This window comes from Poecilia latipinna, unplaced genomic scaffold, assembly GCF_001443285.1.
Source record: "Poecilia latipinna isolate Pla-1442-1.1 unplaced genomic scaffold, P_latipinna-1.0 Scaffold252, whole genome shotgun sequence".
NCBI classification, from domain to species: domain Eukaryota; kingdom Metazoa; phylum Chordata; class Actinopteri; order Cyprinodontiformes; family Poeciliidae; genus Poecilia; species Poecilia latipinna.
The window spans coordinates 598,257-614,602 of record NW_015112868.1 but is presented as its reverse complement, the minus strand read 5'-3'; the positions used below and the strand labels follow the sequence as shown (position 1 = coordinate 614,602).

Below are 16,346 nucleotides of genomic sequence, written 5' to 3'. Positions count from 1 at the left end.
AGAGACCAATGTAAAACAAACCAGTAACTGAGCAGCCTCTCAGACTTAGACTGAAAGGATGCAAGAGATGGAGAGGTCACATCAATTTGAAGACAGTAGCTTGTGATGAAACATCCTGTTTTAGAGTAAAAGCAAGAACAGAGAACAGAGTTTAATCATTCTGGGCTAAAATACCTATCATGTAAACAAAAACCTTAAGTATACAGATTTTGAGCTTTGATCACTTTTTTCAAAAAGCACTGGATTTACTTTGAATACATCTGCAGATTTTACTGACAGAAATGCTAATGCTTCAAGAGAGAATTAGCAGGACAAATTCCTACCACCATCGTAATTCAGATGAAATTATTTGCCATTTATAAATTGCTTAATTTTATTTTTTTAAAGCAATTTTGAATATTAACTTAGGTATTGTTTACTCTAACCCTAGAAAAGTTTAAAATACAATCTTTTTTTCCACAACATTGGTAAATCAGCCTCAGAAAGTTCATTTGGGGAGCCCACAAAAAAAAAAAAAAAAAAAAAAAAAAAAAACACTAACTCCGTGTCAACTGTTTTCAGGCTTCCCTTGAAAGAAGAGGTAGTTCCAATTAAATCTGCTAAAAGCTGAGATCTAAGGATAATCCAGGGCAATGACGCGGTTGGTGATGCCCTGACTTTTCTTCAGCCATTATAATTGCGTTATGTATGTGTGTGTGTGTGTGTGTGTGTGTGTGAATCTGTTAAGACGATTCTGATATAAACAATGGTAATGTAATTTAATAATAACACATTTGATCATTTAATACAGTTTATATATATATATATATATATATATATATATATATATATATATATATATATATATATATATATATATATATATAGTAGAGAGAGAGAGAGAGAGACTAATTTCTAAGTAGCTGTGGTCAACAACCTCCACATGTCAAATTGTCCTTGAGCAAAACACTGAAATCACACATTGTCTCAAATGTTTAGACTAAAACAGTGCAGTGTGAGTGCAAGGACTGCTGCTCAAGTCAGTAGGTTAATGGGCAATAACTTGCACAAATATTTTGTATAACTTGGATAAAAGGAAAATAAATTAGTGTGGATCGTGGCATGTGTATGGTATTTCAGGTATGATCTGAAGTGCAGAAGGTGTGATGTGAAGAGCAGCACATGTGACCTTACAATATAGGTGTACAAATATCAAGAATCTAGAGCTACTGCCTATTGCCATGGATGGTGAGATGTTTTATTGTAAATATATACGGCTATGATTAAAAAGGAAAATCTCATTGCGAGATTTGGAAGTTACACAGGCCTCTAGTACATGCAACACTTGGACATTAGTAAACTGAAACACTAATATGGAAATGTTTGCAAAATAGAGAAATCTGCTGCATTTTCACATTCTATTGGTGGTGACAAAAGACATTTTTATGAACACATTCAATTAAAAAGAAAAAACAACAACATGGTTTTGGTGTATGTGTGGAGATAATTTTGAATAGAAAGACAGCTGAGTCAGGAGTCACAGCTTCTTCAGTAGAACAAATCTGCCACATGAGCACCACAGATTACACACCTGCACCTAAAATGTCACAGAGATGAAATTATGAAATGATAGCCTTACACTATGCTATCCAAATCCCTGACTCACATCAGGATGCTACATGCTTGAGACCAAAAGTGAAACATTAAGGGTTTGCTGCTGTAGCAACTTTGAAGCCCAGGGTGAAGATGCCTTGTAATGAGTTGTAATGTTTTTGTTTGTTTCTTTGTTTTGTTTTTGCACCTTTATCTCATTTTGTCTTCATTCCTTTTCTATTGAAGTAAGACTTAAAGAACACTCTGAAATACAAATCTCTCATTCAAGGAGTGGAAGTTATTCACATACCATAACTTTTCCTTTCAGTCAATTCATTTGGTACCAGGGATAAACTTCCTGCATAGCCATTGTGTTCCTCTCAACATAAATACATGGCATTCTGTTACACTTAAGACAAGGTTTATAGTATCCCTGATCCACTACACAACGACTGACACTACACGTTTATTTAAACACAAATTATGTAAAATTATGACTCACATTATCAAGGTGGATCATGAAAGTAACATTGCTTCCGATGGCAGCACTCAGCTCTCCATGGCTGGTGGACAGATGCAGGCCCTGCGGTGGTTTGGGCCGACATGCCATTCTCTTTGGCGAGTAGACATTTCTTCCTTCCTCCTTACAGTTATTGGACAAAACCTTACGATACCTTTCAAGCATAAAGTGGAAAAGAAGCAAGCCTCATATAATAACAGCCAGTACTTATGTTCTAAAATGAAGAGATGCATCATTTGACACTGATGTGCACGCTGCACTTTTCACACATACTGGAGATGCCACAGCCACACACTGTTGGTTTCATTTTTCACCTAGGTAGTAAAACAATGGCAATCTTTCAACAACACAGAGATTTAGCTTGAATTGTTCCAAGTACACATAAAATTGTCGCTTACAAAGCGTGCAGTTGATTGCTTTGTTTATTTTAAAGAAAATGATACACAAGGTTCAATACTTTATTTTTAGCTCTCTTGAGTTTTTCTTTTCACCTATCCCTGGTGGTAAACTATGATTTTCTGTTTTCATTTCATACAGCTTGTATAACAAGATGAGATTGAATAATAATGTTGAAGGACTTAACATTGGGGCCCACTTACCCTGTGCTGTTAAGGAAGCTTTGGCTGGAGCTGCAGCTTCTAGCCACACCATTTGGATTAAACCAAAAAGCAGGAGAGCACTTCCCGTCCGCCTGGCGCTCCCACCCATAGTCACTGCCAAAATAAAAACAAACAAACAAAAAAAAAAGAAAACGCATCACTTCATGAAATGATAAACACTGCTACTCAATATAATCTACAAGCTTTTGTACTGAGGCAAATTTTTTTGCGGTTAGAGCTTCATGGAATATTTTAAGACCTTAACTAGAGACATGATTGTCAGACAAGCAAGATCAAAGAGAATTTCCGATGGACGGATAAAAAATATTTAAAATTCATTAACGATTCATTATTAATTGAATTCTAATAAGTTATTTGACATTATGCAAATTATAAAAGCATGATGAAAGTTCTAAACTCTAAATGTTTGAAGCCGCAATTAGAGTCACACTGCAGTAAATGTGCAATGTACCATGTCGTGGTATGAAAATAGCAAGTTTTTCAAGCTGATGCTTTTCTCTTACAAATTTCAACAGGCGGCCTAAGTACATACAATAAAATATGCTTGGTGATGAGTTGATAGGAAAACGCATAAAAAAAAAATTCACTCTGCAGTCCTCTCTGGACAAAATAAGAGAAATACAAATAAAACGGTCATCACCATTCGAAATCATAGGTGTTGCAGGGACACGGCTCGGAGGAGTAGATCCTGGAATAATCTTGAGACAACATGCAACGGTTGCCAGGCCGCCGCTTCATATACTTCTGCTTCTCACCCATCACACACTGCTCTTCCTTTTTTTTTTTTTACATAAGGAAAAAAAGTTGTTGTAGAGCGTGAATTCAACAGCAGACAAATTTTCAAAGAACATGCGTGAACATGTGCAACGTATTATGCAAGAATATTTCTGTTACCTTGTTGTGCAGGGACCATGTCTGATAGTCGCCATCCATGCATCTCCTGCTAAAAAGACCCTTGTAGTCAATCTTGATCAGCTGCCACTCTGAATAGTGGTTGAAGTGTCCGAAAAAGCTGCAAGAAAGATTACAGGAAATTTCTGACTTCCAACTGAAACCATGCCGGGATGTAGAAATACACTTTTCGAAATCTGTGTCTTAATGTGTAGATCTGAATTCTGTAGTGAAAAAAGACCCCTTCCATACTTAAAGTTGATGAAAACACACACATTTAAGATAAGTATATGAAATCACATCAGATCAATCGAAATGAATTAGTAAAATGAAATGTGGGCTCAAAGTTGCAGAAGCTAGCTTAAAAAAATATCTTTTACATATTTTTAAAAAATTGTATCTATGTTTATACAGTTTAATTTAAGACAGGTAATCTTTGAAAAAAAAAAAATTCTATCTCCTGTGGAACTACAGCCATCTGCAATAATACACTGGTAAATATATGCGCTTAGAAACAACCAATCTGTCAAGATGTGGTTTGTAGAGGTGAGGACGCGGACGCAGGCAGACCCAGGATGTATGTGAAAATGATGAGTTTAATGATGATTTCCAAGGAACAGAACAACGGGGAACAGCACGGAGAAACAGGCGACATACGACAAGGATCCGACGAGAGACAAGGACAAAAGGTGGGTTTAAATACACACGGGGTAATCAAGGGGATGAGACACACCTGGGAAACAATCAACGGGCAGGACAGGACAGAGACTCACAGGAAAACAGGACTGAACACAGGAAATCTCAAAAATACACACACAGAAACACGGATCGTGACACAATCAAAGCCCAGAGGAGGGTCTTGGCGCCATCACCCTCCCTCTTGCTCTAGGTTGGCAATGATGACAGATGAACAGTTTTCAGTTGAAAAGCATACCCAAAGCATGATGCTGCCACCACCTTGCAAGAGAGTGAGGATGGTGTGCTCAAGGTTAGTTTTTCACCAAACATGTTCTACGAGGGCAGTGGCGCAACTGCACATTATTCAGGTGGATGCGAAAACTCTGTCCTCATGATGCTGTTTGTAAACAACAAAACATTTATAACAAGATTTAATTACACAGTGACTGCCTCCATCTATTTGTAAGGTGAGTTTTGGATGTAGTCGGTCGTATGGATTTTCTTTAGGGTTGGCAGAGTAGAGAGTTGTGAAAGTTTTATCGCTGTGATATTTTGTCACAGCAATAGAAAGTGTAACTAAAGTGGATTTTGTTGCAGTGCAATAGTCTGCAGTAGTCGTCACTTTCACCTTCGTCGTTCACATAGAGAGTGGCAAACTCAGACAATCCGACAGCATTGAACCATGAGAGTCTTAATCACTGAATAAGCTCCAAACCCCGGAGACCCCAGACTCATAATACATACCCACCCAACAACACAGAGCACAAGTTTAACATGGCAGGGCAGGAAACCTCCCATACAAACGGTAGACAAGTGCTTTTACTGTGAGGTGCAGAACGACGCTGGAAACATTTTAATGTGGAACACCTGTGGAAAAATCTCTGCTTAAACCCGCAGAAGAGCTCAATCTTAAACCCTGACATCCTCCTGGGCTGTACCTGTTAGTCTTTGCTTACGTGATAATGTGATTGTCAGACTCAGGCTCCATTAAAACTCCATCCACATGCAGAGGCACCCAGGAGAAACTGTGGCGATCCCATTTCTTCCCTTCATCAAGACTGATCCTGCATAACAAAGACAATATCTGTCAGTGCATTAAAACCCCTGTACTCCTGTTTATCTCTCTAAAGATGGAAAATGTGTTATTTATCCCATGCAGACGTTATAAAACAGGGTGCGTACGCCAGCTATACAATGGGAAACAGGTGAAAGTGAAATATGATAAAAGATTTTAGGTCATTTAGCTTTTGCCATGTTTGAAAGATGGAGCCCAATAGCTTCTCTTCACTTTGAAAAATTAACTTGACAGCCAGCTGAACAAAGGAACAAATGTCCCTCAGCCCAGGTAAATGTTTGAAGGTGACAAAACATCAGAAAGAAAGGTATGACTCAGATTCCAACATCAGAAATAGATTTAGGGGGGTTTCAAATCACCTTTCTTTGAGCTTAATCACTTTTGACAGCATTGTAGTGCGCAGGGACATCAAAGTAGATAGTGTTACAAAGCTCCCACAATGAGGGACTTATGAGGGCATTCTGAGTCTCATATTTCCATCCTGCTCCACTTCTCATTTACATAAAAGCACTCAAACCTTCATATCCAACCAAGAGTACAAAGCTGTAACACACTCTCTTCTGCTGGAAATGACAGCTCTGAAGCCACAGTGGCGATACAATAATCACATAAAGTTGGCCCATCAGCATTTCAAAACATTAAGTGTAATCATATGCTGTACCACCCCCCCACCCACCCACCCAGTTCAAAATTATATTCAGGTAATTTTCCACTACGCCCTCAAACCTACACTTCCTGGGCTGCTTGTGCCAACATGCATGCGATACCCACCATAGATGTCTAATACGCACTGCCGCACGAAGAACCGCAAGCAAAGCTCCTCCGTTGTCAAGAAACCAAATGTTGTACTCTTCGTCAAAAATCTGAATTCAATTTAAAAAAAAAACAAAGAAAAAAAAGGACATTGCATGCTCTCCTTTTTCATTTGATGTAAAAACGTCATCTGTTTAGCACAAAATCTATAAATGCCGCTTACCTGTCTCCAGCTATTCCCTGCGTCTGATGTTATAAACATCCCAAGGTTGGTAGAGGACAGCTCATTTCCAATGTTTCCTGAGTACAGACAATATACAAAGTGTACACTATGCTTTGCAGCCACAAACTTTAAAATGTTTTATTGGGGGGTTGGTGTGGTTTCTGTGAAGGACAGACACTACAAAGTAGTGCATGAGTCAAGAAGTGGAAAAAAAAAAAAAAAACATGCATTGTTTTTGGATTTATCCATGTAGAAATCTGAAAATTGTGGCATTCGTATGTAAACGCTGCCTTCTACTCTGTTACACCACAAAACCCCAGTGCCGCTAATTCCCTTCAAAAATCACTTAATTAGTACCTGGAGTAAATTTGTGTGTAATTCAATTTTAAACATGAGTAGAAAGTGCTCTGAGCAGATGAGAATAAGAACAAGACCTTTTGGCCAAGACTAAAATTATATATGTAGAAAAACCTGATACTCTAAACATACCATCCCCACCATAAATCATGGTGGTGGCAGTATGCTGTGGAAATGCTTTTCTTCAGCATAACAGGGGATTTTGTTAGAGATGATGGGAAGATTAGATTAAGTTAAACACTCGGCAATCCTGGAAGAAAACCTGTCAGACAAAAAAAGACCTCAGGTCTTCCTGCAGGATAACAATACTAAAGTACAACCAGAATTATGATTCAGAGGTTTAGATCCAAACATGTTGGTATATCAGAATGACTTGGACCCGGATCTAATTCAGAATCCTTGACAATGCTTCAAACCTGACATTCATGGATACTCTTCATCCAGTCTGACCGAGATTAAGCTATTTTAAAATGAATAATTACTAAATATTCTAGTCTCTAGATGTCCAAGTAGGGGTGCACTGATTGCAATTTTCTGGCCGATCACTCACTACCGATGTATTAAAAATCCTGACCTGCCGATTCCAATTTTGGCCGATACCATTTTTTTTTAGTCTAAAATGTTGATAAATGTAGCAAGAAAGTTGATGACTTGCCAACAGTGAGATGACTATTGTTAACTGCAAACATATAGACCTAATCTGGTGGGCCGGTCTACTAGAAGAAGATAACCGTTGATTTAAATACCTTTGTCGAGGCACATAAAATCAATGGTTAAGGTCGGCTTCACATGTAAAAATCAGCCGATCACCGATTTCCCAAAATTAGGGAAATCGGCACCGATAAATTGGTGCATCCCTAGTGCAAATGCAGCAAAGGGTTGTTGGACAAAATCTGAGGGGAACTAAATACATATTTATTATTTATATAAGTTGTTTTCAACGCTGCAATTATGCACTGATTTCTATTGTTAACAAAAAACACCAAAATATATCAGATATGCTTGTTACTGTATGCTAAAATACAAAACAATGAAAGGAGGACTGATGCTTTTCCAAGGTACTGCATTAGCACAACGGAGACCCACTGTCATATTTTCTCTACGCACACAATCAGCTGATAAAATCATTACTTTCCAAAGCTGTTTGTGTGTCCTCATTTCCCAGTCTCAGTTTGGGAGGACAAACTTATGTCTTAGTGCAACCAAATCATTTCACCTTTCAACAAAAATAAGATTCGGGAGCCGAAGTTTCTGTATCTGATTCCAGTGACAGAAAGGGGGCAATGTGCAATTTATTTTGAACATTTCTGCTGTTGCACAGCAGCAATGTATTCATCTGACGGGGGGGAAAAAAAGAATGTGTGAAGTCTCACTGCTTCCAAATGCACATCTAGTTTTTTTTTTTGTTGTTGTTTTTTTTTTTCAAACTGTACCTGTGGCCACAATAATTCCTGGGACAGACTTTTTGCTGGTGATGGGCCCAGATGTGTAGGGATTCTCTGACATCTCCAGATGGAGATGCAACGAGCAAAATGGCTGTCAACAACAAAACACAGCACACGGGTGAGCTGAGACACCATGTATCAAGATCTTAACCGAGGCGGCTGTAATTAGCTCTCCTTTCTTCTGATTCTTCCCACTGAGAGAAAAGTGCTAACATTTTCAGAGACCATTTATAAAACAAAGACACTTTGATCCCCCCCACATCTCCTCTCCCAGAATAAAAACAGGAAATAGCTGAGAGGACACAGAGGGCATTTGAATTGTTTCATTCCAAAGCAAACAAGGCATGTAATTAAAATTCCCCAAGATGCACTGATAAAACTGGCAAAATTGATTCAAATCATTTCACTCATCTTCCTGACTGAAGCAAACTGAAAAAAAAAAAACATCAATACAGCCTTTCAAAGAGCTGAAGCTGCTGTGTGGGGGGGCGGCGGGTGGGTCGGGAAGCAGACAGGAGCAGAGTGGTCATTTGTGCAGCACACAGAACGACTGCAACCTGCTATTAACTGACTAATATACATTTTCTCTCTCTACAGGACAGACTGGCTGGATTAGACCCCATAATACTGGCTGAATAACAACACAGGCCCTTAATGTAATTCTGTGTAATCTAACATTCATTAGTCCGACGTGACTACAGGTAGTAAATTGAAATCACAGAGGTTAATGGAAAGTCAGGACCTCAGAAACTAAACGCGATGACACTCTGTGCCTTACACCGATAATAGGAATATTTCCCTCATCCATTTAGCAGCCGAAAAGTCATGCTAATGCTAAAGTTGGCGCCTGGTCATGCAATTAAAAAAAAGAAGAAAAAAAAAATTGATCCTAAACATAACTGATTAGGTCAAAACATTTGATGAACTATACGTGTCATGATCTTACATGAACGGAAGCATCCATGACACTCTGGTCTGAAAGGCTCAAACTTACCAAAATGCAGTGAAGCTTTTTTCCTGACACATCCTTTGTTGGCGCTGGCAGCAGAGCCCATGTCTGTCCCTTGTTGTATGTGATGAAAGTCTTAATATGATTATCCACTATTTTATTGGCAAGATACATTCCGTTTATGCCCTCAACCTGCAAAGATCAGCAAAAGGTAATGTAAAAAAAAAAAAAAAAAAAAAAAAAATGTTGCAGTTGCAAAATGCATTTTGAACATTGAATTCAAAATATCCTCTGTTAAAAAAAAATAATTTAAATCTTCTGCATTACTTTTTCAGGGGTTTTGTTTTGCTTTTTTGGCTTTGATAAGGATCATGTTTTTCAAGTGATTTCATGTACAAGCATCATGGAAACAACACTCTGATTGCTGTATGCACATTAGAAATTTTTTTGGGCAGATGTTTCTGACAAACGAGTTGACCAAACACGTGAATGACACTCTTCCCTAAATTTTAGGGTTAAGAAAAGGGTAAACAAGCCGAACCTTTGCTGTCACATTGGGCATACAGCTAAATGTGTTTTACTGGGGTTAACATAATTTACCTAAAAAATCTAAAGACGTTAGAAACAACTAGACGAGACACTCAAGCAGGCCGAATGCACTCCTGTGGTGCACTCCTTCGCACCCGATATCACCCAGTCAGTATTTATCAGGCTGTCAGTTTTTGCCACAACACCTGGTTTGTTCCCGCGGTCGGCTCTAACCTCATGAAAACTGCCTCCCAGGCTACTGTAGGTGTCAGTTCTCACGTGGCTAGTGACTTAATTCAGTTTGGGAGAGGCACAGAAATTCTTATTGAAAATCATGACATTATAATAAGGAAAATTTAAGGGAAAACAATACTTCTACGGAGTAAGAAAGGAATAAAATCTATTGTATTTTGACTCTTGACTGTTATGGATAATGCATAAAATACAACTTGTAACATAGTGTAAAAATATTCCAAAAATAAATATTCCAATCTGTGCTGGGAAAAAAGGCTAGGATATAATTAGCTTAATAAATAAATAAACAAAGAAGTAAATGATAATTAATTTGTTACTCATAATTTGCCTCTTGCCCGTTGACCGCTGGAGATAGGCACCAGCGACCCTCGCGACCCCACTGGGGATTAGCGCGTAAGATAATGGATGGGTGGACAGTAATAACTGTGTGATGACTGAATGACGAGGAACAGCAGCAGTCCTTGAACAAAGCTGACAACAAACCTTGTAAAAGTCGACCAGTAGGTTACCAGCAGGCCCTCTGCTGGTCCTCAGATTCTCTAATGAAAGGATAAAGTAGACGCCGGGGGAGTCTGAGATATACAGGCTGTAAGTGTTGTTCTGGTTCCACTCCTGGACAGCAGCAAATACCTGCTTCTCATCTGTGCTGATAATATGCATGTCCTGTAGCAGTGGAAAGGCGGGCACAGACAGACAGACAGAGAATAACAGGCACAAACGGAGAAACATAAAACCTACTCCAGAAAGAAGTCATCAGCTTGTTTCAAGTGTGACATTTCTTCATCAATCCGTCGCATGGTTTTGTCCTCTGTGAGTGAAGGTTAAAATTGTGACTAAAAAGGAAAACAGGAAGTCTGTTGCTTACCTTCGGCAAACAGTACTTTGGTAATTTCATCTGCCTGAAGGATCCCCTCATGTAGGAGACAAAGTAACTGGCTCGTCCTGACTTGGTTACCTTTGTAGGAAAGAAACTGTCATAAACATTACGTAACAATGCTTATAAGAGAAAGGCATCTTTAAATGGGAGGATAAATGGATTAAACGTGTGATAGAAAAAAAAAGGAAGATGAACATTTTCAAGCAATATTGAGATATTAATAGCATGAGTGCATTTTAAAAAATACGCGGTGGGTTAAAAAACGTATTTATACTGCTTGAACCTTTTCAAATACTACCTTTTTTTTTTCTTATTTTGTCGCATGCTTTCCAAGTTACTTTTTGGTGTTTAGCACCTCAACCACACCATCAACTCAATAAAACATACTGTTGGCAGTGTCATGTTGTGGGAATGTTGCTCTTCTGCAGTGACAGAGAATTGGATCACAGTTGATGGAAAGATGATTGGCATTTAACAGTGTTAGCAAGCTAAATGAGAGAATGTGAAAAGTGTTCAAATGGTAGAAATAGTTTTTTCAAAGCAAGGTAATGCTGCTAAATGACGTGATGTGGGGTGTGCAGAGAGCGAAAGGACTGAAATTCAGGAAAATATGCCATGAGCAAGTGAACTTAAGCAGAAGATGGAAAGAAAAAAAAAAAAACAAAGTAGTTTTTTCAACAATGACAAAAAAACTCAGAATCTTCCCCTTTATTCCAGGAAACAAAAAAAAAAGAAAATCAGGAGAGTTTTTCGATATCAGTTTGAAACTACAACTAACGTACCAATTACAAATATTTATTTAGACAGCATTTAGTTTACAACTCCATTCGGTAATGCATATGCTATTATAGTGCTCACAAAGCAGCTCAACATCTCCCCTCCCCCACCTGTTGCTGTGTGCCACCAGTGACCTGGTTTAAAAACATCTGTTATGCTTACAATACAAACTCAGCTGCTTGGAAAGACAATGTAAAAAAAAAAAAAAATCTAAATCAAAAGAGCGCTATTGACACTCTTATTAACCTAAAATTGTTTTGGCCCTTGGGTGTTGAGTTTTAGATTTCATTTGTGCTTTGAGCACTTACTTTGATCTTTATGTTTGTGTTCTTAATTACTGCCAATCAGGCCTTGCCATATTTTTACTTTCATTGTTATTGCTTTAAAGGTCTTCCTATATATCCATTTCCCTTTGTATTTAGTTTCCTCGTTACCATCTTCTGTTCCCTGGGAGTTGGAAGTTTGTTGTGTGGGACAAGTATTTTTTTTCTCCATTTATATATAGTTCTGTTGAGTCTCGGTTCTTCTCCACTTTTCCTCAGCCATTTTCCTCCCATATTTATGTCCGTTACCTGCCTGTCTCTTGGTACCAGCTTCATATCCGGTTTGCCCTGTTCCTGTTTTTGTAAGTTTTCTATGTTTCACCTGGAAAGGTGTTTTAGCTCCTGCAATCAATATGTTATGTTATCATGGTCACAGCAGGGTTAATGTTCACTTTTCTGTGAGTAACTACTTCATGACACGTGTGTCCTCTGCATAAATACCGCCAAGCAATAGTCATTTTGTTTGTTTGTTTTGTTCTCATGTAATTGTAACTGGTTTATTGCCTGACTGTTTTATTTTTTTCTTGTTGGCTTGTACAGTTTACTTGTCTCCTTTTGTATTTCCAAAAGACAATACCACAAGTTATCTTCAGAGTTGTGAAGGTAGTTTTTATGACAATTGTTGCATGTTCATAGTTGTCTTTATGCTGCATAGTTAAATTCAGACGTTAAGAAGTTAAGAATGCTTCCTGATTACATGAGACAATTGATAATTATCTGAAAATCTTAATGCACCTGAATTTCCAGACAATTACAGAGAATTGTTTATCTGGGAGGTAACTGTTGTGAAATGAAACATCTCCTGAAGGAAGCAAATTAATTCAGAATGCATGACTGACTTGATAAAACAATTGCACGTGTATGCGGCTCGCCGCAGCGTTGAAAGCTGGGAAGAAAAAAAAAAATTACAAGCAAAACAGAAATTAATATTACCACCTCAATTAGTCTAAAATGACGAGCCGTCCAAAATTGAGTTGGCTTTATCTACAGCGCATCTTGAATATCTTAACGCGCTACCGCTGTCCCCATCCACACGCAGGCCAACAGTACTTGATTGCTTATTTTCTAATCAACTAGAAAGATGGTGTTTGTCCCCGAACACACTACATTAGGGCTCTAATGGAATAATCTATCGAAAATCAATGAGCTGCATTTTCCCAGGCCACATTTTTGAGGATGTTGCACTTGGCTGTTCCTCCCCTCCCAAGAGAGTTTGGAGGTGTTGAAGACGGCTTATTTTGTTGTACCCCAATCGATAACCTCATTACTCTTTGTCAAGTTAAATCCAACTGCCCCAAGCAATGAAAGTCACAAGAAAGTCATCTGTGCCACCGCAGCTCCGTGCAGACACTCTCTCCCTGATTGTCCAGTTATATTCACCAGCATCTTCCCCGCGTCTGCCTCCGTCTCAGTGGTCAATCTCACCTCAGCTAAATGCAATTTCAGAATTTTATTGAATCACAGTTTATGCCGTGATTTCTTTCACCGCTTCTCAGTTTCAGTCAGATCCGTAGCAACACATCAAATGATAAAATCTTTGACTGCATAGGAATAAATACCAACCATTAAGGAATTTTTTGTGTGCGATGAAAACGCGCAGCCAATACGAACAGCTTTCACTGAAACTTACCCAGAGTCAAACAAGGATGACCAAATGCATTAAGTCTGACCACCATGATAGAAAATTACTCACCAGTGGAAGGAAATCAATGACAGTGGAGGACATTGGAAAATTAAATTTCTAATAATGACCCTGACTGTGGTTGTCTAATTGGAGTCAAAGTCAGAGTGAATGATAATAAGGACGGCGACCTGTCTTTTCATTATTCCTTCACTATGTGCTCATGGAGAACAAAGATATTTTTCCAAGTATAGATTGGATTATGTCTGTGCAGAAACCGAAACGCCTAAGCGTGCCCTGACACGAACGAGAAAAAAAAAAGAAAAAAAAAAAAAACGTAATCAAAACACATATCGGGCCGGCGGGGAACAGGTGTGTTGGGAAAAGCCATTATGTGGGGTTTGATGGAAAAGCGTAAATTGGCTGCACAAGGGAGCAAAAATAAAAACAAAGAAGTAGGTAAAAAGAAATCAAAGTTCACCAAGGCAGTAACCTTTAAGTAAAAAGATGAAGGCAGCAATTGAGATCGAGGACAAGTAATCTTTTGCAATGCAAACCTGGGTGAAAACGTATTCGTCCTGCACAACGAGGGAGTTGGTGTCTACGTGTCCAGGAAAGAGGTACTGTCTGTCGCCCTCTGTGCATCTCTGGGCTCTGCACTTCACATACTGAGCTCCTGAAGGGGGCAAAAGGAAATCAATAAGAAGTAAATTAATACCATTCACATTTAGACTCTACTTTGTATGCACCGGCGGTGCTAGGCAGTACCTATGATTTTAATCCACTCTAAATTTACTAGCTCATAAATTCATCCAATTTGAGTTCAGTCCTACTTTTTTTTTTTTTTTTTTTTTTTCAATTTGGTGTGTTACTACTAATGCTATCCCAGGCAGTAGCTGGCTGACATGTGCCAAATATTAAACATATTCTCATAAATGTTTAGAAATGAGCTCTTTATAGATTATGTGAAAAGAAAAAAATAAATAAATAAAATACAATATGTGAGATAGAAAGTTAAGCTATAAACAATGATTAGAAAATGTAGTAAAAGTTGTTTGTGCATCTATAAGTCATTAACTGGACGATCATGAAAGATACATGATTGATATCATTAGAAAATACTTTGGATAACATTTCACTGAACTTGGATGCAGAACCACACGCAATTCTGGGGATGTAAGCAGAGGAAAGGCTTTAGTCGCTCACCCTGTCACGGACCGATAAGCAAGGTTGGTGACATCAACAAACTCACTTCCTCTGTGCTAAGCTAGCGACTACGTGCTGCTTAACATACGTAGTAATTGTTTCATGTTGCTCCCCACGCACTTCACTCCTCAGAGGTCCGTACATGCTCAAACTGAACTCGAAGCGAAGGCTGGACAGGTCCGAAAAAATTTATGTTTTTACGACTGTGTACATCTACTCAGTGATGCACTGACTACGCCGATTTGATCATTTTGAAAGCAGCCAGTCACAAGGAGGCGTAGCACGACTGTCGCTCTCTGCAGCATTGACATTTGTGCGGTGGCCGACCTGATGATGGACCATTCAGCTAACTGAACTTGAAGGTATCCATTGTGGTAAGTGAAAGAATATGTCATTACTGACAATCGGTACGCTTGACTGTGAAATTTCAACACTTGGAGTCTGCGCAGTTCACGGAATACACACAGTACGGGTGAGGTCGTAAGTAGCTGATTGAAAATATATATGTTTTTTTAAAAAAAAGGGTGGAGTGGACGGAGAAATTGAGTACAACAGCTCTAGAGGATAAAAGAGGACAGCCATGTCACTAGCTTGGCAGTACTTTGGATATCTAAAAAGCTAATCAATAATTATCAATGCCGACTGATGCATATTTTGGGATGCATTTTTGAGGCATATCGACCAGACTTATTGATCATCTAAAAAATATTTTGACCCCACTTAAGATTATTTCGATGCATTAACCTTTATGCTGACTCATGCTCTTACTTTGCCTATCCATTGTGAAGCAGGGGAGTTCTTAATGGGAGAATAACACCTGACCAAACTGATCATAAAGATAAAAATGTGTTGTTTTTTTGTTGTCTGTGTGGATATGGCTTATTGAACAAGCCATTTTCTTTCCCCTGCTTGCTGTTCTGTGACACCACAGACATCATCAATGGAAAGGTCTTTTTTCTGCTCTCAGACACATCAGCACATATGTAAAGGTAAGAAAACAGAGCAAAGACAGATTTCCTTTTCCCTGCTGTTTCATGAACTGAAAAGGAAACACTCAATATATTAAGGACTAAGACAATGTCCATCAATGTTTTTTTTGGTGGTAGAGAACAGACATATGAGCTTCATTTTCAAATAAAGAGGTGAATTATCTCAAAGGCCAAAGATTGTTTTGTGGTTTTTAATAACTGATATTGGGAGGATGAATATGTACATACAATCAATTAGGAGGAATAGATATTGCACATTAATATGGAGTTTTGCAGAACATTAATCTCTTTGCTACATGTCTAATCCATCCCAGTCTCTGCATTTTTTCCCCCTCAAAGATAGTATTCTGATATAAGACATTGTTTGATGGGTGGTATTAGGGGAGACAGATTCTGTGCAATTAATTTTCACCACTTTACACATTATTTGTGTCACATTTCCACGTTGTATGTAAAAAACATGGTGTTTGTCTGCTGCTGCATTATCACAAATCTCAACATGTCACTGGTCCAACTACATTTTTTTAAAGAGTATTTTCATTTAAAAAAAAAAATATATATATATATACACACTTATTTCATTGCACTTATTTGTAAACATATTCTGAATTATGCTCTTGAAATTCTGAAGTTCTGACCCGGAGTGTATATCCAACGTTTGCCAGGCATATCACAAACTGTTTGGGA

General features: G+C 38.3%; 1 protein-coding gene across 2 annotated transcripts in view; it reads right to left on the bottom strand.

Annotated features, from left to right (window-relative positions):
- sorcs3b (sortilin related VPS10 domain containing receptor 3b) overlaps window positions 1–16,346 on the bottom strand; it is a 59,688-nt gene that overhangs the window by 13,207 nt on the left and 30,135 nt on the right. For both annotated transcript variants that reach the window (XM_015032861.1, XM_015032863.1), the window contains exons 7-18: window positions 14,022–14,140; window positions 10,732–10,821; window positions 10,350–10,529; window positions 9,129–9,275; window positions 8,123–8,225; window positions 6,333–6,409; window positions 6,128–6,219; window positions 5,238–5,345; window positions 3,607–3,724; window positions 3,353–3,486; window positions 2,692–2,805; window positions 2,075–2,246 (exon numbers count right to left, since the gene is read on the bottom strand). In XM_015032861.1, coding sequence (XP_014888347.1) covers window positions 2,075–2,246; window positions 2,692–2,805; window positions 3,353–3,486; window positions 3,607–3,724; window positions 5,238–5,345; window positions 6,128–6,219; window positions 6,333–6,409; window positions 8,123–8,225; window positions 9,129–9,275; window positions 10,350–10,529; window positions 10,732–10,821; window positions 14,022–14,140 — 1,454 coding nt within the window. The remainder of the gene's footprint in view (window positions 1–2,074; window positions 2,247–2,691; window positions 2,806–3,352; window positions 3,487–3,606; window positions 3,725–5,237; window positions 5,346–6,127; window positions 6,220–6,332; window positions 6,410–8,122; window positions 8,226–9,128; window positions 9,276–10,349; window positions 10,530–10,731; window positions 10,822–14,021; window positions 14,141–16,346) is intronic.